This window comes from Prionailurus bengalensis, chromosome B3, assembly GCF_016509475.1.
Source record: "Prionailurus bengalensis isolate Pbe53 chromosome B3, Fcat_Pben_1.1_paternal_pri, whole genome shotgun sequence".
Lineage (NCBI taxonomy): Eukaryota > Metazoa > Chordata > Mammalia > Carnivora > Felidae > Prionailurus > Prionailurus bengalensis.
In genome coordinates, this window is record NC_057355.1 from 98,174,001 (window position 1) to 98,201,246 (window position 27,246).

At 39.6% G+C, this 27,246-nt stretch overlaps 1 protein-coding gene and 1 non-coding gene across 4 annotated transcripts in view; both read right to left on the bottom strand.

Annotated features, from left to right (window-relative positions):
- Window positions 1–2,889: 2,889 nt before the first annotated feature.
- The window catches only part of POLE2 (DNA polymerase epsilon 2, accessory subunit), a 31,752-nt gene continuing 7,395 nt past the window's right edge, over window positions 2,890–27,246 (bottom strand). For 2 of the 3 annotated variants that reach the window (XM_043556083.1, XM_043556085.1), the window contains exons 4-19: window positions 26,216–26,293; window positions 25,991–26,084; window positions 22,182–22,256; window positions 19,232–19,315; window positions 18,567–18,623; window positions 18,096–18,144; window positions 16,918–16,990; window positions 14,043–14,215; window positions 13,093–13,182; window positions 12,863–12,917; window positions 12,013–12,072; window positions 11,848–11,925; window positions 9,913–10,021; window positions 8,697–8,873; window positions 6,970–7,037; window positions 2,890–3,006 (exon numbers count right to left, since the gene is read on the bottom strand). In XM_043556083.1, the coding sequence (XP_043412018.1) occupies window positions 2,988–3,006; window positions 6,970–7,037; window positions 8,697–8,873; window positions 9,913–10,021; window positions 11,848–11,925; window positions 12,013–12,072; window positions 12,863–12,917; window positions 13,093–13,182; window positions 14,043–14,215; window positions 16,918–16,990; window positions 18,096–18,144; window positions 18,567–18,623; window positions 19,232–19,315; window positions 22,182–22,256; window positions 25,991–26,084; window positions 26,216–26,293 (1,339 nt within the window). In that variant the 3' untranslated portion in view covers window positions 2,890–2,987. The remainder of the gene's footprint in view (window positions 3,007–6,969; window positions 7,038–8,696; window positions 8,874–9,912; window positions 10,022–11,847; window positions 11,926–12,012; window positions 12,073–12,862; window positions 12,918–13,092; window positions 13,183–14,042; window positions 14,216–16,917; window positions 16,991–18,095; window positions 18,145–18,566; window positions 18,624–19,231; window positions 19,316–22,181; window positions 22,257–25,990; window positions 26,085–26,215; window positions 26,294–27,246) is intronic. The other variant, XM_043556084.1, reaches the window with a different exon arrangement.
- On the bottom strand, window positions 6,089–6,252 carry LOC122469896. The gene has a single exon (XR_006293775.1). It is a non-coding gene; the product is annotated as a U1 spliceosomal RNA (small nuclear RNA).

Here is a 27,246-nt window from a genome sequence, read left to right on the forward strand (position 1 = left end):
ATACTTAACACCTTAGAATTTTCTATTCTGCTGTGACCTATTTATTTTAACCCACTGATGAGCTCAACCTTCAATTTAAAACACAGCTCTAGATAGATGATCCTGTATAACTTCTGAAGTGTGGAGTAAAAATTACTGTTTAGTAAGGGAGTAGAAGGGAAACAATACACGATGGAGTGAACTTGTCTCTGACCTTTACCAGCTGTGTGACCTTGGCAATTTATTTAATCTCCCTGTTCCTATCTGTTCACTTACAAATTAAAGGTAATGGTGACCTAATGGAGCCTAAATAGCACACAGTAAGCACTTAGCTTAGTGTCTAGCATGGTAAGTACACAGTAAGCACTTAGCTTAGTGTCTAGCATGGTAAACATTTAACAATGTATTAAAGAATTAGAGTGGCAGTTTCCTACCCCTTTCCAAGCCCGACCACCTTTTTTATTCAGGCTTGTCTAAAAATAAAGCCCAAAGTATAAGAACAATAAAAACGGAGCTTTACTGGTTGGATATGGTAGGAGGGGGCCTACGCTCCATGGAAAACACACGAATGTGCACAGGGTCAGAACTGAAACATTCCATTTTAATTTTACCCTGCCTGTGACCCCCTCACTCTACGAAAACACATTCCACGATAGATTTTAGTGACTGAATGATTGGGACCCAACTCATCTTACTTAATAGGTGTATTTTATAGAACACAAGTTACAATTTCTGTGCTTGTAAGGCAGAGAAAGCAATTCACGGGCATAATCCAGTCTGTAATCATGTCGTCTTTGGTGCAAACTTTGGTGATTTCAATTAGTCGCCAGTGCTTGAACACTCGGGATGCTTTTCCTGACAGTACGGATTTCTCCAAAATGGCAGACTGGGCTAGGCTTCCCGTGTGGCCATGACTGGCTGATGGCAGAACAACAGCAGGTGCCGTCCTTAGGTGGGCCTGCGCGCTCCAGTCTGCACTTCCTGTGGATTCCCCACTTGAGACCAAGTGTTCAGTTTTCTCATAGAAGAGAAATCTTACCCACTCCCGTCTTGTGAACTACCTGGCCCCTGCTCGAAGGCACACCTTCCTATGACAGGGCCTCATGCCCAGATTTCTGCAGTGAGGTGGGCCACGCTCCAGCTGAGTAAGCACCAAGTCGGGGAGCACAACACCCCTCTGATTTTCCCCAAAGCAGCCCAGGATGCCCTTTGAGTGCTCCTCCTCTACTGCTCCATCTTTCAGACTTCTGCTTTATGTTTCTGGACAACACTGATTCCCACCTGGTTCTAGTTACTATCTTGTTGCCTGGTTTTGGCAGCTTCTCTGCTCATAGTTAACTACCCTGCTTCATTTCACTTCACCTTGCTAACTCCTAAATGCACCTTGTCTTTCTAGCCGTTAAATGTGAAAAGATCTCAAAAAGTTCATTTTATAGAAACAATTATTTGTTAAATGAAGGAGTTAGTGAATGAGGGAACACGTATCAATTTCCATTTATAACTTTCGACCCATCATCTTTCATAGGTAGCTCTCGTTCTCATAACTGGACCAACAACCTTACAGTGTTTATTTCGCTACCACTTTTAAGGCCCAAATTGTACATTTTCCAAGCAATATATATATATATAGCATTTGACCTTATGCCTTGATTTCTTCTTTAACTTTTTCTAGGTTATTCTTTTTTTTTTTTTAATGTTTATTTTTTGAGAAATAGAGTGTGGGCAGGGGAGGGGCAGAGAGGGAGACAGGGGATCTGCAGAGAGCTCTGTGTTGACAGCAAGGAGCCCGATGCCGGGCTGGAACTCAAGGGCCATGAGATCATGACCTGAGCCGAAGTTGGACAGTTAACTGACTGAGCCACCTAGGCACCCCTCTCTAGGTTATTCTTGAAATTAAAGCTAAAATCTTGCTCTTCTAACATCAGGCCTCTACTAATGCTCTCCCCAAATTTTCCATCTTCAAACCACTTCTTAAGTTGCCACTTCACTCTTAACTACTAATTCACTTATCACTACGTTCAGATTAAATTTCCTTGAGGAATGTTCCTTTCAGTATGTCATTTTTATTTTTTATCAGTCTCTATTCTCCCAAGAGCTAATTTTCTTTCAAAGAAATGTCTTCCATTCCAGGCTCTTTGTAATATCAAGATACTCTTACATTTGAGAAATTCTTTGTACCTCTAACAACTTCCTGTCATTCAGATTCATTTCTAGGCTATTATTGCAATGCCATAAACTAAAAGGTAAGTGAGGGGATGGTATTAAAATAAACACTGTGTCTTCTAAATGTAAAATCTAGGGGGACTATGTGTTTTTAAATTTCCAGTGCCAGAAGATAATTATGAAATTATCATAGTAATATCCTGACACAAAGGTTTTCACTATTAGAATAAATTCTGTGACTTGAAATTTAAACAGTTTGAAAATTGCTGAATATACCATTAGGACTCTTATGGTGATAAAAACCTAAGTTAGACTAAAACAAGGGTTCAGAAAATTTTAAATATTTGTACTTTTCTTAAAATGAATATTGGTATATGGCTAGACAATAAATAATTAAACCTTAAAAAAATTTTTTTTTTAATGTTTATTTTCGAGAGAGAGAGGGAGACACAGAATCTGAAGCAGGCTCCAAGCTTTCAGCACAGAGCCCAAAGCGGGGCCTGAACTCAGGAACTGCGAGATCATGACCTGAGCCGAAGTCAGACGCTCAACCACCTGGGCCACCCAGGTGCCCCAAAACTTCAGTTTTTAACCATAAATATATAATCAGATTATATCTTCATACGTACTTTCACATGTTTCTTAAGACTATGCAGAAAATATTTTTGCTATAAAACCTTGTAAAGTGTACCATGTTTATTATAACTTAATGACAAAATTCCATAAAATACAAATTTCAGAACATTCTAAGTTTATCATAATTTTATTGTAACTTATCAAAATTACATAGATACAAAATTAAGCAGAAACTGATGAATTTTCTGTCTTTAGATGGTCTTAGAATCTCAGAAACCTTGAAGTTTGCTGAAAATAGAAATTCATAAAATTAAATAGTTTGGAAACCTAATTTATTATACATTTCTTAATATTTAATTCTAGTTCATTTTAAAAATAGGTCATTACATGAACATTGTTCCAAATTTAGAAGAGGACACAGTGAAAAATCAGTCAGTCTCACACTCCGTCTCTGCTCCCAGAAGCAATTATTTGTCCTTATAAAGATAATGTAATTTGGGGCGCCTGGGTGGCGCAGTCGGTTAAGCGTCCGACTTCAGCCAGGTCACGATCTCGCGGTCGGGGAGTTCGAGCCCCGCGTCAGGCTCTGGGCTGATGGCTCAGAGCCTGGAGCCTGTTTCCTATTCTGTGTCTCCCTCTCTCTCTGCCCCTCCCCCGTTCATGCTCTGTCTCTCTCTGTCCCAAAAATAAATAAACGTTGAAAAAAAAAATTTTTTTTTAAAAAATGATAATGTAATTATATGTAAGCATGTATTGTGAGGGTATATGCTTTAAAAACACTTAAGTGGTAGAATACCACTTTTACCTTTTTTCAATTAGTAACAAGTATATTTATAATTTTTAACCTAATCCCTTCCTTTAAGGCTTTGGAATTTAAATTCAGAAAGTTCTGAAGAAGCGCACACATTTAAATGGATACACGTTTACACTGTTTTGCTATTACAAAACCTACAGTAAAGTGCCAGTACCTACTTTTATTTTATTTTTTTAATTTTTTTTAAACATTTATTTATTTTTGAGACAGAGAGAGACAGAGCATGAGCAGGGGAGGGTCAGAGAGAGAGGGAGACACAGAATCCAAAACAGGCTCCAGGCTCTGAGCTGTCAGCCCAGAGCCTGATGCGGGGCTCGAACTCATGGACCGCAAGATCATGACCTGAGCCGAAGTCGGACGCCCAACCGACTGAGCCACCCAGGCGCCCCTTAATGTTTATTTTTGAGAGAGAGAGACAGCATGAGCAGGGGAGGGGAGGAGAGAGAGGGAGACACAGAATCTGAAGCAGCCTCCAGGCTCAGAGCCTGATGTGAGGCTCGAACTCACGAACAGTGATATCATGACCTGAGTTAAAGTCGGACGCTTAACTGACTGAGCCACCCAGGCACCACACCAGTACCTACTTTTAAACATAAACCTAAGTATACCTGGAGGATAAATTCCTAAAAATGGAATCGCTGGTATATATAGTCTAGGTGTTAAGAAATCCTGTCAAATTCCCTTCCATAAAAGTTTTTACCACTTTTTATTCTGGCCAACTATGTGTGAAAATGGGTATTTATTTCTATACTACATCACCAATACTGTGTTTTAAAATAAACAACTGTATTTGAGAGTACATATGGAAACAGGGTTAACCTTACCTACTTTGACTACAGTTTCTATGATTAAGTCTACAGTATGATTTCACAAATAATCTACTAAACGATTTCTTCTAAGGAGAAACTAAATAGCAGGAAGACCAAATTATTCCACTGTATCTTCAAATTGTCTTCTGTTCTCTTGAAAATAAATGTACATCAACCCGTTTGAGCCAGCACTGAAAAGATTCCTTCAATTATTACTACTAAATTATAGTTTGGAAATCATGTCAAAACTTTTCAGCAGCTGAGTCCATAGAAGATAAAGGAGCCAACTATTTCAACTCAACCAACAGTGAGCGTCAACTGCAAGTCAAAGGCTATGCTAGAAGCTTTTAAGGAAGACGGGTACATACATGACTTCTAATACAGTAATGTCAGGAACTGTCAAAGAGTTCTGCAAAAAGTGCTTAGAACGCAAACAATTCTGCATGTCAATCAGGCAACGTTACCAGAAACAGCTGAAGTCTTTGCCATCATAATTAATACATCAGTTCATTTCCTGTTGTGATTTACTTACTTGTATCCTGACTCATTTTTTAAGAAAAGAGTATAAAATGGCTTGCAGAGATGTCATAAAAAGATAAAAGTAAATGAGGAAATTCAAGGGCAAAATACAGGGGAGAGAAGATGAAGCCAGAGCTGCACCCAAAATTTATGCTAGTAATTCCTCTGCTGCTATCAAAGTGGGCTACACATCTGGGTTGTACTTCCTAGCAGCTAAAGCAAAGAGAGCTTCTCAGAAGATACACAGTCTCCCCTAAGATAAACAGTTGCTTGGGACAGACACAGAATTCTCTTGTCCTGAGACCTACTGAAAGTTCCCGGGACTGGTTTTCACAGCAGAGTAAGTTTCATATCAAATCGCAGTTCAGTAAAAGTCATCCTGAAGATGGACAAAATATGCTCCTGGCAGACACCCCTCAGAGGTGACTTAATCCTGGGATCACAAAATCAGATGCCCTCAGGGGCATCCAGGTGTGACAATAGGGAGCCATGAGACTGGAGACAGGTGCTTCCTCTTACCTAAGGGCATTCCAAATCAGGTGGGGGGGGGGCAGTTTAGGATTCAGTGCGGGCTAGGTAGAGTCAAACATTTGGGCTTATAGAATAGACTAGAATATCTGCGACCTTAATGAGTATCTGTCTGGCTGTATTCATTCCACAAATTAAGCAGTGTCTGGAATGTCGTAAGAGTCAAATATGTGTCAAGTGAGTGAATCCGAGAATAAAATTTACAGTATCTCAAAGAGAATGGACTTAAATCCTCCATGAGTTATTGAGCAGCAAGAACAATGCATTTTTTTTTCAAGAAATATGTAAGAAACTTAATCACGGTTTCAGGGTTAGGAAGCATATGTATTTTTCCTTTCCAATTTTATACTTTTAAACATCGAAATTTTTATAATGTACTCATGTTTGTTTTTATTTGAGTAAATATGTTAATTGCCCCCCAAAAATGAAAGACAACTGGGCTGTGTGTTCAAGATTATATTCTCTGACAAGAACCCAGAAGGCAGTTACTTGCTCACTTGTTCTTATCTGAATGTGGGAACATTTTCAAAATATGATTAACTGAGAAATCGCATGTTAGGATGCCCGAATCCAAGAGAAATAGGGTCAATAATGCATATTCTTGGGCCCTAAACTAGAGACATTTGATAGGTCTGGAGCAGAATCCTGGAATTTAACAGGATTAAGTTCCCGCTTAATCCTGGATTAAGTTCCCGCCTCCAGCAGAGAACACAAAAGCAGTTCCCCACTGCCACAAATTATGCAGCCGGGCTTCCCACATTCAGGGACATCGCAGGGGCTGGCACAGCCGGAGTGCAATGGATAAGCCTTTCCCTGGGAAAACCACTTTCATGACCATGGTATCTCCTGGGCCAGGGTAAGAAACTTTTTTGTTTTGTTTTTAAGTGTTAATTTATTTTGGGAGACAGAGAATCCCCATCAGGCTCTGCGATGTCAGCACAGAGCCCAATGCAGGGCTCAAACCCCCGAACCCTCAGATCACGACCTGAGCTGAAATCAAGAATTGGTCACTTAAACCAACTGGGCCACCTATGCTCCGCACCCCAGAAACATAACATTTTTAACAAGGATTCCAGAAGATTTGGATGAGAGTGGTCTATAGATCACCCTTTGAAAACCACTGCCCTCCCAGGTCATTATTCTTTTTTCCCAAGACAGCCTCCCAACCCCTCACCATCACTACACACACATCCAGTCCCTGCCCCCCCCCCCCCTTGTTTGCTGCCAATTTAAGGCAGATTACCTAGGTTTTGAGAATCAACCATGTGGAGGGTGGGGCTGACCTCTCTGAATAATGATGTCATCAGAAGTCAGCCTATAAAAGAACTAACCCAGCTCCAGAGCTGTTCTGAGATATTCCTCAGAAAACAGTTCTTAATCTGTTTTATCACAAATGTGCCATCAAGTACATACAATTCTATGTCCCACAACATGACCAGAAATTCAGCCTAGAACATTCCAAAAGACAATTACAGATATTTTTAAAAACCTCAGCACACCTACAGGACTTGTGATTTTCAGCAATACACTACTAAAAGACACCTCCTTCTTGCTGTTTCTTGTTTCTGGGGGTACACTTACCTGTCTTCTACTATCTTACTGGATGGATAAAAAACTTTGAATGAAAATCCACTTCTTGGAAAAGATCCCTTTGGGAGAAAAAAATGCCTGTAAGTGAACACTCAACTGTCCTAAAAAGAATTCCTACTTTTAAAATCAAACTCCTTGCTCATGACTTAAAAAGAAAGTTGTAAGATGTGACTATAAAGTAATGAGGCAGATGTTTCCCCCCCCCTGATCTTTGCTGAGAGAAGATACTACTATAAAATGGCTCCACCTGAAGCAAAAGTCTTTCAAGTTGGCTAGACTGTCTTCTACTAACATGTATCTGGAAATGCTTAGGGTGGCTCTACCTAGCCTAAGAAATGCTGTACTGTGCAATGCTACATACACCTATAAGACCCGTAAACATCATGTTGAAGAAAGTTTTCCTGCCCCTCTCTCCCTCCAGTGAAAAATCTAGGTTGATGCCCCTCTCAGGTGCCCCCAAAGCAACTGAGCAGTAATCCCACAATGCGTCCACTACTAAACTCTAGGGCAGAGATGGTCTTTTTGTTTCAGTCTCCGTGTGCCTGCCACCAACTCAGTGTCTGGCCCGTTGCAGGCATCCGTTAGTGGAAGTGTCAAGAAGGGATGGAGCAATGTCAAAGGCAAGTTTGGGGCTTGCCCAAAAGGTATAAATAAGGTAAAAAAGGACAGAATGATGGTGTAGAGAGGGCTGTTTACTGGCCTACCGGATGAGAAAGTGGAAAAATTCAGAAATAAGGTGTTATCAAAGAAAGCATTAACTATGAGAACACCCAAAGAGTCAAATTTAAATAAGAAATAGCCTCATTGTGAAAGAATATTGGAAAAGTGAATAAAGGTTCTAAAAAAATCAGGCCACAAATTTCAAACAGTGAAACCAAATTGTTGACTGTGCCCCTCCTCAGAGCAGTTCTCAACCACAGAAAATTGTGTCCCCCAAGGGGACATTTGGCAAACATCCTGAGACATTTCCCACTGTTAATAAGTACGCTTCTGACGCACAGGACAGTGCTCCCCAAGAAAAAATTCTTTGGTTCAAAATGTCAACAGTTGCATGGTTAAGAAACCCTGTCTTAGAGGAAGCTGGACAAAATAAATGAGTGTTTGAGGAAAGCAGTAACCAATAGTAAGTCATGATGTTTCTAGAAATGGCCTAGACAAAACAAAAAAGTATTAAAATAGGTCTAACATTCATAAGAATCAATGAAGAATACAAAGTAAAAATCACTACTGAAGATAGTTTGTATCACATCAACAATGTTTATGCAGTAATTCCCCAAATATGAAAAGGCAATTCTACTTCTGTAGAAATTGTGTCCGAGTAAGAATTCCCACATTCATCCAGCTTAGGTTTCTGGGACTTGCACAAATTTCCAAAAGTCAAAATCCTCCACAAAGGACATTAAAATATTTAAAGAGAATGAGATACAGGCTCTGAAAGCAATTCCCAGAAAGGAATCCTAAGGTAAGTTACCTTGAAGGGGAAAAGTACTCATTTGGATTTATAAGCTTTGGTGTATTCTTTTTTTTAAGTTACATTACTTTATAGTCACATGCTATCCTGAAAGTTGAAGAACTTTCTGTGTGTACCATATTAATTCAATGTTTCCTTAATAGCATATTTTTACTCCTAACAGTGATTTTACTAAATTTTTTAATTTAAAGAAATAATACTCCAATCTTGATGAACTATGCCCATATAAGGTTGATGACGTTCTTACCGGGTTCATACAGAGGCATTCTGTATTGGTCACAGTGAAAGGATCGTATTTGTCTGCAATGACCAGGAGATCAGGCACAGGGTACACTCTCAGAGCATAGTCATATGCCCAGTACACTGGGCAGACATAGAGGGGGAGAGGGGTCAGGTGTCCTTGGGATAAGATCGTCTTTACAAACTACAAAAGAATGATATAAAACAAACTTCAGCTCGTTTGTAAAAGTTAAAATTGCTAACAAATAACTTTACATTAAATATCAATTACCAGAAAGACTTAGAAAATTTGAGAAACAATTAGGAGAAGTTTAAATCACAGAACTTTGAGAAACACTGATATGAAATGAAATAAGCTATCCTGTATTTTAGGAAAAAATCTGTAAGTTTTCATTTAACACCACTTATCATAAAAGCTACTCCCCCAAAATAGTCACACTGGAACAGTTGTACTTTTAACTGTATAATAAACTCAGTTATTAATTATGTTCATCTAAAAATAATTCCACAGCTTGAGTAATGCCAAGAATAGATACGTAGCCTACATAAACTTTAATATTATAAAATAAATACTTAAAATGCTCTGTAAGATGTACCTCCACATTTCCCAAAATGGTACATGGGGATCCATGTACCACTTCAGGGAACCCTGAAGCTACAAGATAAACATTACATACCCTCCCGATGTGGACAGATCATATAAAATAATGAACGTGATGAGGTAAACATTAAAAAAAAAATTTTTTTTAATGTTTATTTTTAAGAGACAGAGAAGGAGTGGGGCAGGGTCAGAGAGAGGAGACACAGGCTCCAGGCTCCAAGCTGTCAGCACAGAGCCCGACGTGGGGCTTGAACTCATGAACCGTGAGATCACGGGCTGAGCTGAAGTCGGACGCTTAACCAACTGAGACACCCAGGTGCCCCGAGGTAAATACTTTTTAAAATAAATACATATATATTTTGAAGTACAACGTAAGATTTATGAGTTTTAAGGCAAAACAGGAAGACTCAAAGAAATTTCTGGTTCATTCTGGGCTTCCCTCTGCCCATTAGGGGATACTTCAGTGAGAAAGTTGAGAAACACTGACTTAGTAACAAAAATTAACTTACTGGCAAAAGTAGTTTGAACCATAAACATAAAAGGTCAAATTATTAAGTGACTTAACAGTATTTTATATAATGCAACACTTATGATAGCTTAATAAAGAAGACTCTTAACTTACATGATTAGGAATATCCAAATTGCTACTAGGGAAGCGGACACAGTTTCTGCACATTTTATTGACTAAGTCCTCACGGAAGACAATAATTTCTTGTGTACAGTACTGAATTCTGAAATGAAAGCAGTAGTTGAATTTGACTTCCTCAGCAAAAAAAAAAAAAAAAAAAGGAGATAGTTTAAAAGGCAAAATGTTTTAGGATACAAAGCTATTCCCACTACCCATCGTTTACCACAGCAAAAATTCAGCTGGACTCTATCCTTCCATTCATTCGACAGTAATTTACTGAGCTCTCCGTATGTGTCCAGCACTATCGTAGGGATGAGTGAACAAAACAAAAAGATCCCAGCCCTGATGCAGTTTATATTCTAATGGAGGGAGGGCAGTCAGAAAAAATATCAATAAACATGATAATTATATGGGATGTTAGGAGATGACTAAGTGTATGGGAAAAAGAAAAACCGGCTATCAGGGATCATTTGTGAGGTAAGAAGGGCTAGATGGCTGGAGGATTAAACAGGATGATGAAAATAGGTAGGGCTGATAACGGAGTCTGATTTGAGCACAGACATGAAGGAGGTGAGAGAGTCAAGCAGATATGCAGAGGAAGAACACTGCAGGCAAAGGAGGAACACAGGACAGGCAGAGGGAACGGCTACAGTAGAGGCCCCGAGACAGAGCATGGCTGGCATGTCTGAGGAACAGAAAGGAGGCTGTGGTGACTGGAATAAATGAGGAAGAGAGGAGCAGGAATAGGAGGCCAGATCATGCTGGGCCCTGACTATCATGCTGGGCCCTTGCAGTGGCAAGGATATGGGCTGTTACTGAATGGCACGAGGAGCGCCCAAATTTGAGGATCGTAAGGTGGAGGTGACATGCTTATGTGTCAGAGGATCACTCTAACACAGCGTTAAGAACAGACTACCGAGGGGCAGGGGTAGACGCTCGAGACCAACGAGGAGGCTATTACAGTAATCCAGGCTAGAGCAGATGGTAGAGGGTCACAGAGGCGGTGACAGGTGGCCAGATTCTGCATATATTTTGGTCTTCCTTCACATTTTTGAAGGACTTCCTGAAACACTACATGTGAGAGAAACCCAAAAAGTTTTGGCCCGAGTGACTGGAAGGACTAAGGTGCCATGAACTCTGATGAGGAAGAGTACAGAACAGGTTGGGAGCTGACGGGTGGGAAGTAGATGAGCAGCTCAGTGTGAGGTTGTCTACTAGACATACACGGGGGATGATGAGCAGGCATCTGGATGCATAAGTCTGGAGTCTGGGAGAAAGGTTTGAGCTGAAGATGTAAATGTGGGAGTTGTCAATACACAGATGGCACTGAGAGCTTTGGGAGTAGCTAAGGTCACCAAAGGAGTGAATGCAGGCAGAAAAGAGAGAACCAAGGACTGTAACCTCTGACTATAGTAAGTGGCATGTGCAGTAACACATAATCTGTTTCCCTCTTCCATTGTAGCTTTTCTTAAAGGATGTGTAATGAGAATATCGATTTTTAAATCTCCATCTGTTTTTCAGCTTCTAAATTCATTATCAGTGAATTCAATAGTGATAAAATATTTTTAATTTTATTTTTTTTAAGTTTATTTATTTATTTTGAGAGAGAAAGCATGAGTCAGGGAGGGGCAGAGAGAGAAAAGGAGAGAGAATCCCGAGCAGGCTCGTCCCTGACAGCAGAGAGCCCGATGTGGGGCTCGAACCCACAAACCGTGAGATCATGACCTAAGTCAAAGTCAGAAGCTCAACTGACTGTGCCATCCAGGTGCCCAGTGATAAAATATTTCTAAAGTTTTGAGAAACCTAAAATAAAGAGAAATTTTCGCTTTATATTTACCTCATAGTAGTCAAAGTTCGGAGACAAAGTTTAAGAAGCAAGTTAGTTTGAAATGAAACGAAAAAAGCATAACACAAAATGGTAATATTTACCTGCAAGGATTGGTAGTAAAAATTGAAAATGGTACTCTTTGTCTGAATTCATCAGTGATGCTTTCAGCAAGTGGTGGCCTATAGAAACAATTTATGTGGTATAGGATATATTTTTAAATTTCACAAAATATTTTTAACTGTTAGAAAAATCTACACACAACTTACCTTGGTAAGATGGAACCAAATCCAGGATCCTCTGGACCAGGAACAAACACAAAACGACTACTGTAGCAAAATTCAATATAATTCATTAAAAAAAAAAAAATTATTGCAACACTATCCAGTAGTGTAAAGACGAGTTACTGCCTTGAATTAAATAATAATTTTTAATATTTTTTAAATTTCATGCATTTTAATAAATGAACTAAGTCTCTAGACTACCACTGTCCAGCAGACCTTTCTGCAGTGATGGAAATGTCTCTGTGTGCACTGTCCAGTTATTGAGTGCTTGAACTGTGGCTAGTGTGAGTGAATTTTTAATTATATTTAACTTTAAATAATTTAACTTTAATTTTTTTTGAGAGACAGAGTGAGAGAGTGCTAGAGAGAAAGTGGGGGAGGGGTAGAGGGAAAGAGAAACTTAAGCAGGCTCCACCCCAGCGCAGAACCACAGGGCTCAATCTCGCAGTGGTGAGATCATGACCTGAGCCGAAATCAAGAGTCTGGACACTTAACTGACTGAGCCACCCAGGAACCTCTAAATAATTTAAATTTAAAGAGACCATGTGCCTAGTGACCATCATATTGAAGAGTACAGCTCTAGACAAAGTACTGTCACCAAGAAATTAAAAATATAGTTGAAAGTATCACTTTCCTTTTCAATATTTTTCACTATAAATCTCTAGTACAGTATAACATACATTATCATGATGTGAGGATAATTTTTTCTTAGCATACTAATTTTCTCAAACTTTTGTTCCATTCATTTCTTAATAATCATGGATATAAAATTTAGAATTCACTTTTTGTTTGTTTTTTAAAAAACTTTTAAAAATATAGCAATAGAAATCATTACCTTTGGTGGATATTTGGATATTCACATATTATGTCTGCCAAAGTTTTTAAGGAATCTAAAATTTAAAAGGGACATTAAATTTAATTTGCATTTAATGCACATAAAAGTCAAATTATATTTGCTTAGCTACAACTCTACGTCTTTTAAATGAAATTAAAATATTATAGATCATTTCTTATCAATTTCATTTATCTAAATGTAGAAACATTTATTCAATAGACCTTCAATACCTTTCAAAGCTTGAACTTGATTTTTTCCATATGGTGCAGATGAAAAATTACCACACAGAATAAAGCAGGTTGGAGGTGCTGGTGAATAACCTAAAAATAAGAGAATAAAATGAATATCACTTTTATAGTCTAGAAATCAGATTAAAAACCCTTTAACCATGAGGTTTTTCTTTTGTTTGTTTTGTTTCCTAAGTAAACTTTGGGCCCAACATGGGACTTGAACTCAAAACCCTGAGATCAAGAGTCACATGCTCCACTGACTGAGCCAGCCAGGATCCCCTAACCATGAGTTTTTAATAACAAAAACTTACTAGTTTAATAATACCTTATTTTAATAACCAGTATTTTTAAACAATAGTAACAATACTGCCCATTTATTGAACACTTACTATATGCCAGGCCCTGTAATAGCTTGATTCTCACAACATCCCTATAAACTGAGAGAGAGATTAAGTAACCTGCCCAAGGTATCAGGCTGCAATTTAAACCCAGTTCTGAGTGGCTCAATCAGTCGAATATATGATTCTTGGTTTCAGCTCAGATTATGATCTCCAGGTTCATGAGATAGAGCCCTGACTTGGGCTCTGCACTGACAGTGTGGAGCCTGCTTGGGATTCTCTACCCCCCATCCTCAAAATGAATAAATAAATAAACATTAAAAAAATAAATAAATAAGCCCAGTTCTGTCAGACTCCAAACCCAAGCTCTTATCCATTCTTATGCTATACTTAGGACTAATTCTTAGCTCTCATGAACACACATATGCATGCACAATTATGTTTCAAATGTAAAAATTTAAGTTTTTTAAGATGGGCTCATTTAAAATATCTCACTGCTGAAGCAACATTTACAGGAAAATAGACTACTCAAAAAGATACATTTGTAACAATTTAGTTTTAAGACATGAACCCTCGTTCCAGCTTAAAAGGGTAGAAAAGAATGGCACCCACCAGAAAACATGGTGTGAAGTTTTCCCAACACTTCTCCTTGGTCTAACCAAACGTCAGATATAAACACAAACATGGCATCTTTATTCTCTTCTTCTAGTTGCTTTAGTTTTGCAGAAGTCTTCACAGATGTATTAGAAGGCCCTCCAAAAAAATTAGTATTTCCATAGTATGCCCTAGGTAATTATGACATAATTATTAGCTTCTATCCTATATTCTGTTGGAGATGTTTTTCTTTCTTTCTTTTTCTTAAAGATTTTATTTTTAAGTAATCTCTACACCCAGCATGGAGCTCAAACCCACAACCTCGAGATCAAGAGTCACGTGCTCTACTGACTGAGCCAGCCCCATGTTGGAGATGTTTTTCTAATAATTTTACAAATTTAGTTTCTTTCTACCTAATGAGGTTACTTTCCCATCAGTGTAAATAGTGCCATGAAAATGTACTATTTGTAGCACTTAAAAAGCAAATAAGTTTATTTAAATGCCCTAAAATAAGAAAAACAGAAGCAGTGAATAAATACTTAATAGGCTGTTTCTGTGTCTTTTAAAACCGACTAAAGCAAACATTAAACTTCCTATGTAATTGAAAGTAGGAGGAATGCACATTTGATTTAAACAATATCTAATAAAAGTGCTCAAAATAAGTACTAACCATTTAACCGAACAATTCCATGTTTAGAAATTTGTTCTAAGGGATTAAGGAGGCCTACAGAGACTAACATACATGGCAGAATTATAAAAATTTGGATGTTACAAAGCAATGTATGTGTCCATTATTAATGTCAAAAAAAAAAAAGGATATAAACATGCATAGTCACACATAAAAAGAAACTCTCTCCTTGGATGGATGGATGGATGGATGGATGGATGATGTGGTTCCTAAGTAAATTATGTACATATATAAACATATCTCAGATTACAATCTTAAATCCTTAATAAACCTCATTTGAGGAGATTTTATTTTCTTTATTTTACAAAAGAGAAAAAAACAAGGTTCAGGAGGGTTAAGTGATTTGCCTGCGGCCCGTCCCAGTTAACAGATGCAAGTGCTCAGTTTCAGACCCTGTCTGAGAGCCAGGGCCAGAGCTTCGTGCACTACTCTGCACTGCCCCCTATCGTCTCCACTGCCTGGCAGGCTCTGTATGAGGCTGAAACCGAAGGGTTACTGCTCACGGCCAGCTTCCTTGATTATACCTCTCATTCCAAAGTAGTAGTTTTGAAGCCTGTATGGAAATAAAATGTCAAAAGCGACAGAAATTTTGCTCTAAATATATCCCAAAGAAAACCTACCATGTTGTAAAAAGCCACAAACTGGCACTAAACGCATTCACTTAAAAGTGAGTTGGTTTGATGAGGGCTTGTGTCCTCATTTGCATGAACGGCACTTTCCCCTAGGTTACCTCAACAGGAAGAGAAGTTGCCCTGATGGTAACTTCCAGGCAGCAAACGTGGCCTGTATACCTTGATTTTGTACAGGTATACTAGGACTAGAATCTTAATTCTTACACTTCTTGAAATCACTTTCACCACAGACAGAATCTCAAGATTAGGAGGCAACTTTAATTCCCCCAAAGGTGGCAAACTCAAATGTTCACAGGCTTCAGGAAGGGAACACTGAATAAGGAAGCAGCAACCAGCTGAGGCCTCCTAGGTATGAGCTAGGGTGCACTGACATGTCCTGCCCAAAGCGCCATCACTGCAGTGGAGTGATAGCTGGGGGAGAATTCAGGGACCATGTTGCCAGATCTGGTTGTTCAAGACGACTCAGAAATCTAGACTTTTATGAGAAATCTCTTAATTTTTAAACAACGGAAACAAAAGATACCTCAAAGGGGAATACCTCAAAGGGGAAAAAAAGAAAGAAAGCTCTTCAGACTACATTCAACCCACAGGCCACCAGCTATAACTTTTACACCATCGTTTAGCCTCTGCTCAAAAACCTGAGTGACAGGGGTGCCTGGGTGGCTCAAGTCAGTTAAGCATCCGACTTCAGCTCAGGCCATGATCTCACAGCTCGTGAGTTTGAGCCCCGTATCAGGTTCCGTACTGACAGCTAAGAGCCTGGAGCCCACTTTGGATTCTGTGTCTCCTTCTCTCTCTGCCGCTCCCCTGCTCACACTCTGTCCCGCTCTCCTTCAAAAATAAATAAACATTAAAAAAATTTAAAAACAAAAAACAAAAAACAAAAACCCCGAGTGACAGGGAACTCCCTCTTCTCAGAGAAGGTCCTTTTGGAATGGCTCTAACATTATGATGCTTTTGCTTACATTAAAGAGCTTTTCCATCTGCCTCTTGTAACCTTTTTTTTTTATGTTTATTTATTTTTGAGAGAGACAGAGAGACAGAGTATGAGCGGGGGAGGGGCAGAGAGAGAGGGAGACACAGAATCTGAAGCAGGCTCCAGGCTCTGAGCTGTCAGCAGAACCCAATATGGGGCTCGAACCCACGACTGCGAGATCATAATCTGAGCTGAAATCAGCCACTTAGTTGACTGAACCACCCAGGTGCCCCTGCCTCTTGTAACTTTTAATCATTAGTAGAAAAATAAGGCTTTATATTAACATGAAAATTATATTCTTCTAAGTGTCTTCCTATCTCTTACCTCAGTTGAACTTCTAATCAACCCCATAGATAAGCGAGACAGGAAGACTGGAACACGTGCCCATAAAAGCCAAGGTAGGGAGATACGAATACAACTAACCAGGAATCAACGTGCTAGTTTTCAGATGCACATATAACCCAGTCTTCCAACTCTTTCTATTACTCTTTGCATTCTGACACAAAGCCTGAGTAACCGACAAATGATACACACTCTTAAAACCACTACTGCCAGTATTATGAGATTCCTGTAGGGCTTCAGCCAAACATTTTATACCTAGTAGTACTAGAGGGTTCAGTGGGTGGAAATCCGAAGGCATTGACATGAAACACCTGATCTTCAAACCAGCCTGAAAAAAGATAAGTAACAAGTCACTTTCATTTGTCCAATTCTTCTTATCTGAAAGGAAGAAAGTTATGGAAGACAAAGCAGTAATGCTAAGTTGCTGTCTCATCTTCTGTCAACTAACTACAGAGGTTGCCAGTCCCACCTAGCTACAGATCCAAAGGTAGTCTCAGTTCTATATTTTTAAAAAGTCATGAAACAGAAACAGACTCAGAAGTAAAACTTTTCACTTTTTAATTTCACAATACATGTTAGAGTACGGAGACATGAGGTACAAAGATTAGGAAATGTCTCACTTTATGACCCTAAGTAAAATCTGGTTTGTTTGGGTTTTATTTCAATTTTATTAAGACATCATTCACATATCCTTACACTTCACCCTTTAAGGTATACAATTCAGTGGTTTTTAGTATATTCGCAAGTTGTATAACCATCACCACTAATTTCAAAATATTTTTATCACCCCAAAAAGAAACCCCAGGCCCATCACCAGTCTGAGTTTTTTAATGTTGTCAAAAGTATGCTCTTATTGGGGCGCCTGGGTGGCGCAGTCGGTTAAGCCTCCGACTTCAGCCAGGTCACGATCTCGCGGTCTGTGAGTTCGAGCCCCGCGTCAGGCTCTGGGCTGATGGCTCAGAGCCTGGAGCCTGTTTCTGATTCTGTGTCTCCCTCTCTCTCTGCCCCTCCCCCGTTCATGCTCTGTCTCTCTCTGTCCCAAAAATAAATAAACGTTGAAAAAAAAAAATTAAAAAAAAAAAAAAAAAGGGGCGCCTGGGTGGCGCAGTCCGTTGAGCGTCCGACTTCAGCCAGGTCACGATCTCGCGGTCCGTGAGTTCGAGCCCCACGTCAGGCTCAGGGCTGATGGCTCGGAGCCTGGAGCCTGTTTCCGATTCTGTGTCTCCCTCTCTCTCTGCCCCTCCCCCGTTCATGCTCTGTCTCTCTCTGTCCCAAAAATAAATAAACGTTGAAAAAAAAAAATTAAAAAAAAAAAAGTATGCTCTTATAAACAATGTTCTCCCAAATGATATCATGTTAATACTTTTTAACCAAGGTAGAAATGGTTTTACTGTAGAACGATGAGGAGGACAGCAAAAGGTATACTGACTTACCTTCTGCTAAGACAAAGCATGACTCTGTGTATAAACCACTATGGAACTGGTATACAGCAGTTGAGGAAAATAATTCTATTTCTATGCTTGAGGTGGTGATAAAGTCAACATGAATTCTGGGCTCAAAGGACTTCTGACTAATAAATTCAAAGACTTCACATTTGAAACTGTGAGTAGATCATAGCTTAAAAATTTTTAGGTTTAAATTTCCCCATTCTAAGATGTAGCTTGGTAATAATGTCAGTATAGATCATTCTTAGCATGGTATAAACTTCCTCACTGACTTGTTTGGATTCTCCAAATATGGGAGAATTACAGTTTCTTTTGTCTCTGGCTAGAATTATGTCTCAATTCCTGCATCATCATCACACGTAAGTTACAATAGGAAACCAAATAGGTTAACTTAAGAATGATGTGTAATCAATATCCCCAACTCATATAACATAATTTTAAAAAATATATAAAGGATATAGCTTTACTAATATCCAGTTGTACGGTTCCCGTAGGATCTTCCAGAAAAAATTTTCCCTAAAAAAGTTAAAAGAAATATGTCCACATTTACGTAAAAATGGATACTCTGACAAAATAATTAAAATACTGACAACTTTGACAACAGAATACAGTAGAGTACAGTGGATTTCTCAAAACTAGCAATTCCTGGCCCACGTGTTTCCATTTGCTAGTCTGGTAGCCTCAGATTAATCACTTGATGGAGACTGAGACTCCTAAGAGGGACATGGAGAATGACCTCTGCCGATCAAGAGACGGCAAGAGGGATGCTCCGTGGTGGCCGTATGGGCCTCACCAGGTGCCTCCACCTAAGAGAGCCAACAGCGTCCTTCTCTGAGGGAGCAGGATGTGGTCTGCAGCCTTGCTTGTTAGAAACTCCGTACTCTCAGTTCCAGCAGAGGTCACTGAGGACTAATTTCAGGCTATGCAAACTGGCGGCCTGTCAAAGACACTCCCTGATGTCTACTCAGGAAACCAAATGCAGATGCAAAGGCTACTTGGTAACTGAGGCAGGAGCCTTCAATGAAGAATACATCCCTGTACCCTCTGCAGAAATGCTATATGGAACTGACATTTCATCAGTCCAAAGGCTGAAAACAGTTTGATGCTTATTAAGTTTAACTTACCTCTTTTAACTGGGTTATCATTCCAAGAACAATCACATCTCCAATTTTGGTTGTACTGCCCAATAGGGTTTCTACCGTTTTAAGCTTAAAATGAGACAAAATAAATTCTTAAAGGTTGAAAATTTGTCCTTTGAAGAAACTACTTTTTTTATAAATAAGTGAATTTTTAGTGCACACTTCAGTATTTTCACCTACTTTAGAGTAGAAAATCAGATAAAACTCAGATATAATTTATCCTATAAAAAGCTAAAATACCAACTCAGGCTCTTAGCAATGAAGTCTCATCTCATATTACAGGAGGTTCCGCCTTATCCAGTTTTGCTTTTCATAATTTCAGTTACCCTCTGTCAACCATGGTCTGGAAGCAGATGGTCTTCCTTCTGATGAATCACCAGAAGGTCAATAGTAGTCTAAAGCTATGTCATGTTTACATCATTCACCTCCCATCTCATCATGTAGCCATTTTATCATCTCACATCATCATAAGAAAGGTGAGTATAGTACAGTAAGATATTTTGACAGAGAGACCACATTCACATAATTTTTATTATAGTATATTGTTAAAATTGTTTTATTTTATTATTACTGTTGTTAATCTCTCACTGTGCCTAATTTATAAATTAAGCTTTATCACAGGTATGTACATAGAGGAAAAAACATAGTATATACAGGTTTTGGTACTATCTGTGCTTTGAAGCATCCACTGGGGGTCTTGGAACATATCACCCTTGGATAAAGAGGGACTACTGTATTCTGAATAATGATAAGTACATTTACCTTTAAAATATAGAAAAGAATATAAATTTTATTTATTTGGTCAATACATCTTGCAAATTAGTAGGCTATTTAAAAAGTTATACTAGCATTTCAAAAGGTTGTCATTATTATTTATTTACATCCTCAATCTGACCATTATATTTTTATCTTTAAGTTAAAGGTAGTAACAATTGGGGCACCATTTTAAAAAATCCTTTCTGATGCTTTTCTATACACAATCTTACATATATGTTAATACATATGCCATTTCTAAACACATACAGTTTTTGTTTTATTTGCAAAGATTAAACCATATTATTACTAATATTATACAACTTAACTTTTTAAATTTAATATCTCTTAGAAATCGTTTTATTTAACTATGCATAGATATACTTCATTCTTTTTAATGGATATAGATATGTACAGTACATATACAAAAATTTATGTTACCAAGTTCCTATTAAAGAACACATAAGGTGCTCAGTTTTCTGTTGGTAAAAACAGTGCTTAATGTTTCTTGCACCTCTCTTGGCCTAGTGCATGGGTATAACTGTTGCACATACTTCTACAAATTCCAGAAACAGAATTGCTGAATGAAAGGGTGTATAATGTTTCATTCTTACAAGAATTACCAAGTGAAGCTTCTTTTTGTCTGTAAAATTTTTTTTATTACAAATACTGCCTGTTTACTACTCAAAAATTTTAAAAATATAGAGAAGGAAAAATAAAGTCAGATATAATCACATTAACCCATAACATTTTTTTTAATGTCTATTTATTTTTGAGAGAGAGAGAGACAGAGTGTGAGTGAGGGAGGGGCAGAGAGAAAGGGGGACACAGAATCTGAAGCAGGCTCCAGGCTGTAAGCTATCAGGACAAAGCCTGATGCAGGGCTCAAACTCACAAACTGTGAGATCATGACCTGAGCCAAAGTCAGACACTTAACCAACTGAGCCACCCAGGTCTCCCAAATAATTTAGCTAAGTCTTAAAGTTAGTTTGGGAAAAAGGAGAGGAGAAATAATGCTTCTGGGCTGTGGGCAACTAAGTTGCCACAGGAAACCTAATATATATAAGAAAACACATAGATGGTCTTTGGTAGGGAAATATAAGTAATGTCAATTTCCAAAAGTGAATACAATTTTTTCTCTTGTAAAAGTTAAAAGCAGAAACTGTCAAACACTATAAATGTTTTCTCCTATGTTGCTACCATCGAACCTTAATTTGTGCATTGTGTAGTGTTATATTTTAGTGTCAGACTACTCACCATCATGACTTCTGATCTGTCATGGCAGAGAATGTAATGACCCTTGAAAGAGGCTGGGCCTCTTCAGAACCTATACGGAACCTCAGAGAACTGGCAGGGCCTAGAAGTAGCAAAGGACTGTCTCCCGGCAGGACTCTGTGTGCTAAGAGAGGAATAAAGCCACAGCCGGGCTGACAGTGACTAGGTGTGTGGCTGGAACAAGTAAACCAAGGGCATAGGAGTACAAAAGTGGAAGGAGCCCATGTGACAGAAAACGTTCTCCCTCCCACCTCTTCCTCAGGCCCCAGCAACCCTGTGGCCTGTCTGTGCTGTCTCATTTATCCTATAAATGTTATTTCCTTAGTGCCTTAAGTAAACTTTTTACTCCAACGGACAAAGCACATTTTAGACGAGTAAGTGTGTGGGCTGGACAAGGACCAGGATTTTGGAGTTTTGAGTGAGAGCAGGAAGGGTAACGTTGAGAGTTGGTCAGAAAGCCAGAGTCGTATCCAGCAAATGGACCAGAAGGACCAGGGATCTGTGTTGGTGGCCAGAGACGGTCTGGGGGTTACCGTAGTCTCAGGGCCTTCCCTCCCCGCTGTTTGTTTTTTTTTTTTAAGTAAGCTTCATACCCAGTGCAGAGCCCAATGCAGGGCTTGAACTCATGACCCTGAGATCAAGACCTGAGCTGAGATCAAGAGTCGAACACTTAACCGACCAAGCCAGCCAGGTGTCTCAGGGCCTGTCCCAAAGAAGGAAGTGGTAGCTTCTATTAGAGATTTGCAGGGCCCAGGACACAGACAATGGTCTTTCTCAACAGTGAGAATGCACAGGTCAATTAGCTAGCTAAACAGTTACCAGCGGTCCATTCTCATTTAAATTTCAATAAGTAAGAATTAAGCAATAAATATTTAACTTGTACACTTATGCCTCCTAAATAACTAACCTGGAATTTGCTTCCGGTTTCATCAGGATGAGAACCTATCACTGGAGGAGTAAATAATTCATGTCTGTGTGTCCTCTATAAAAAAGACAAATTCACATGAATTACTGAATCAGACATTTTAAACTAAAATTCATTAAAACAGTACTCTGACAAAATCTTGTCCTTAAATGAATGTTAAGATTGCCTATTCTCAATAAATTTGAAAGCCCACATGTTTTAATATACAAATACCTAGAAGTGTAATTTGGAAAATAAAAAAATTATTTCAAAGAATTTTTTTTAAAGAAAAGCTCTATCGTATAGCTGCCAGCAGCACACTCTGGACTGAGTGTCAATACAAAGTATGTATGAAGACAACAAACCAAGGGTCACCCTCAAAGCACAGGGGTTTGTGAGACAGGAAAGTAGAGGGCCACCATACTACGAAGGACCCCAGGCAAAAGGGGGCATTTAACGAGATCCTAAGTGATAAGTAAGACTTTGCTAGTGAGAAACCATATGAGGCTGAGACAAGACATTTCAGGCAGAGGACGGGACGTGTCACAAGAAAGACTTACAAGAGTAAAGGAGTGTTTGGGAAGTGACGCAAAGTGTAGTATAGTTGGAATCTGAGGTACACAAAGCAGAATGTCAGACAGGGCAAGAGATTAGCTGGAGCCTCTATTTGGGGAACCATATCCCCTGCCCCACTGTGGTCCATGTGGTTTAGGCAAGGCTGGTGTCTCTTCCCCCTTCTATAAATAGGCCTAGTGAATAAGTACCCCACCTCTTGGCCAGTGAATGGTCCAGGCTCAAGCTAAGAGCCACTAAGAGACCTTTGCTAGAACTACCAGAAGAGAGGAACTTTCTCCAAGTGCAGCTGAGGCTACTAGGGGCCTCTGTCATCTCGTAGGGAGAACCTGTTTGAAAGTAAGATCAATTTTTATAAAATTGCCAAGAGATGGAGACAGGCAGATGCCTCAAGACGTGGGATATCCTGGATCCAGCCATGCTTGAAACTGGTGGACCTCCAGACCTCTCCACAAGTCAATAAATGCCTCTTTCTGTTTTAGTCAGTTTGAATTTCTGTAACCTCCAATAAAAGAGCCCTGACGATACCGACTTTACATGCTAAGTCAGGAAATTTATCTGGTAGACAATAGAAAACAAAGATATTGAAATAGGATAAAAATAACATCAGATTTGCTTATAGGAAGATAATTGTGATAAAAATGTGAATGGACAAAAATGCAACGCTTTCATTTCACAGATAAGAAAAAATGAGGCTCAGAAGGGTTACGTGACACACCCAAAATAATATAATAGGCTTTAAAATCTAATTTTTAAAAAGAAAGAAAAAAGAAATGTGGTATTTACTTGGGCATCTTCTCTGTGAACAGCATTGTGCCAAGCAAGTGTGGCAGGGGAAATACACAAGGAGCATCTCATGACGGGGATAAGCACCCCGAAGGCAAGGCAGGGCCAACTCCAGTAAATGATGCACAAGACAGACTGACATAGTCAGTGCTTTAAGGCAGAAGGAGATTGCATCCGACTCATCAAGAAGAGTTTCAGAAAAGAGGAGGAATTTGAGAAGGTTAGGAGGGTTTCAATAGCAGAGAAAAGTGGGAAGGGAAGAGCAGCCCAGAGAGTGAAGAATAAAAAAAGCAAAGTTACAGAAGAAGGAGAAGAAATGAACAATAGTTTGTTTCATTTTTGGCTCTAGTATGGTACGATTAGAGGAAAAGTAGAGGTTTTGGCCAAAAAGGTGCGATGGAAGATCTCAAACACTAAGTATATATAGTTTGTATTTAATTTAATAGGCAGTAAACCTCCTTGAAAGACTGTGCAAAATCATGACAATATCAGAGCTACACATCAAGGAAGACTGATCTGGCAACATTACGCAGGTGATGGAAGGAGAGCACAGGCATCCTCAGGGTTCACCCTCTTCATCCTTTTTCAGAGCTTACTCGCACTGACCATCCTGTCCTTAAAACCTTCTCCCGTATACCACCACCCTGGCCTGGCCCCCACATTCTCCTTTCTTCCCTTCTCTCCCCACCACCCCATAGGGTCTCACCCATCCCTGCAGTTCCATCCACTCCTCTGGGCAGATGCCCCCTAAATCTGTCTTCCCACATCTCTTTCTTTAGCTCTATATGTACTTTTCGCCTGATTTCCCACTGACAACCTTAATTCAAAAATGTTTAAGACAGTACCTGTGTCATCTGAATCATCTTCCCCAAACATTCCCTTTTTCTTATCTGTTACCATATTATTCTACTGTCCTACTCTCTGACTCAAAACCTTAATCATCTCTGAGTCTTTACTCTCTGCCTTCCCCTTCACATCCACTCTGTCACCATGAATGATGGCTTCCACTGCTTCAGTGCGGTCCCCTGTCTACAACCGTTGCCACTTCCTTCCCCCCAGCTATCATTTATGGCAGGACTAATAACAGACTCCTCTAAGGTTTCTCTTCCATTCTTTGTTGTTGTTTTATTTTTAATGTTTATTTCTTTTTTTTTTTTTTTAATTTTTTTTTTCAACGTTTATTTATTTTTGGGACAGAGAGAGACAGAGCATGAACAGGGGAGGGGCAGAGAGAGAGGGAGACACAGAATCGGAAACAGGCTCCAGGCTCTGAGCCATCAGCCCAGAGCCCGACGCGGGGCTCGAACTCACGGACCGCGAGATCATGACCTGGCTGAAGTCGGACGCTTAACCAACTGCGCCACCCAGGCGCCCCAATGTTTATTTCTTTTTGAGAGAGAGAAACAGAGCATGAGCAAGGGAGGGGCAGAGAGAGAGAAGGAAACACAGGATGTGAAGCAGGCTCCAGGTTCTGAGCTGTCAGCACAGAGCCTGACACACGGCTCAAACTCACGAACTGTGAGATCATGACCCGAGCTGAAGTCGGATGCTTAACCGACTGAGCCACCCAGGCGCCCCTTCTCTCATATTTTTAACCCATCCCCAAATCTGCTGGTAGAAAAGGGCTCAAAAAACCCAGCTGTGATGGAGTCTCTCTGGTATTCCAAGGCTCCTTGTACCAAGAAAACAGAGTCCCAAACGCCAAGAGTGGCATCCACAGCGCTCTGACCACCTGGCTCCCGCTTGCCTTTCCAAACCAATCCCATGCTACTCTTCTTCACGAGCCTTCCTCTACACACAAAAATGGACCCACTGCTTATCATTTCCTGCAGAGTTCACTCTTTCCCTTTGCTGTGTCTTTGTTCACACTGTTACCACTACCTTTTCCCCATTTCACAAGATCAAAGCAACCAAGGCCCTGATTTTCCCAATGAATACATTCTGTTTATATCTCTTTTACGGCACATAAAACTCTACTTTATATCTTGTTTGTGCAAATGTCTTTAACTTCATAGACTGTAAACTGCACAAAGCTAGCATAGTGTAGTAGGTAAAGGCCAGACTCCAGAGTCAGACGAACTGGGTTCAAATCCGGTCTGTACTTACTATATGTGATCTTTGGTAAATTTCCTAAATTTATCTAGGTCTCAGTTTCCTCATCTGTAAAATGAGGATAATAGCTTTTATACCTACACTGATGTTGTGATGATTAAATGAGGTAAGTAATGTCTGTAACATACTGGACACAGTGCTCAGCATGTTAAAATCTGGTAATAAATGTTAGCTATTTTTATCATCACAGTTGTTAATTGTTAATTGTATCCTCCATCTGGTCTCAAACACAGGCCAATGACAGTCTATTGAATAAGCTTTGGACCGCAAAATTCCATCCTTTAAATTAACTCTGAGTGTTACCTAATCTTAAACAGTCTCATTTTCTACCCTCAGCTTACCTGGTGCAAAATAGTATATCGTTCACGAAACAGCTCTGCTTTATCTCTTGCTGTCCCAAATAAATTTGGTGCAGGGTGGTTGGTCATTAATAGACTAGAAAAAAAAAAAGGAATGCTTATTTATAACTATCACAGTACACAAAGGTAGGCCAAAAATGAATCATGGGCTGTATGCCTTCTGAAAGAAATGTCCATCTGAAATTAGCTTAAAATCAATATACTTACGGGAGAAATTTTTTTCTTTCTGAACTGTACACAAAGCGTGGAATATCAAATGCTCCTATGATATTGAAAATATGTTCCCTGAAAAACATCCCACAAAAACACAGATCTGATTTACTAACACATACGAATTCTAGGTGAGCACAAAAACTTGTATTACAATCTTATGGCATATAAATTAAATACACTTTCCACAGGTCATATACACAATTTCTTTTTTTTATTTATCAAGTTTGAGAGAGAAAGCGAGTGAGAGAGTGGGGGAGGAGCAGAGAGAGAGAGGGGGAGAGAGAGAATCCCAAGCAGGCTCCACAGTGTCAGTGCAGAGCCCGACATGGGGCTCGACCCCACGAACTATGAGATCATGACCTGAGCCGGCACCAAGAGCTGGATGCTCAACCAACTGAGACACCCAGGCACCCCCACAATTTCTTATAGTGTCATAATATGGGGGTAAAATTTTCCTTTCAGAGACAAGAAAGCATTGCCAATACTCTCAAGAAAAAAAAATCAAGTTAACTTTTTTTTTTTTTAATTTTTTTTTTTTCAACGTTTATTTTTGGGACAGAGAGAGACAGAGCATGAACGGGGGAGGGGCAGAGAGAGAGGGAGACACAGAATTGGAAACAGGCTCCAGGCTCCGAGCCATCAGCCCAGAGCCTGACGCGGGGCTCGAACTCACGGACCGCAAGATCGTGACCTGGCTGAAGTCGGACGCTTAACCGACTGCGCCACCCAGGCGCCCCAAGTTAACTTTTTTTAAATTTTGAGAGAGAGAGAGCACAAGAGCACACACAAGTGGGGGAGGGATACAGAGGGAGAGTGGGGGAGAGGGGGACAGTGAGTGAAGAGAGAGAGAAAAAAGAGAATATGAATCTTAAGCAGGCTCCAAGCTTAGTGCAGAGCCCCACTCGGGCTCAATTCCACGACCCCAGGACCATGACCTGACCCAAAATCTAGAGTCAGAATGCTGAACCAACTGAGCTATCCAGGCGCCCCTAATCAAGTTAACTTCTTTTTCTTTCTTTCTTTTT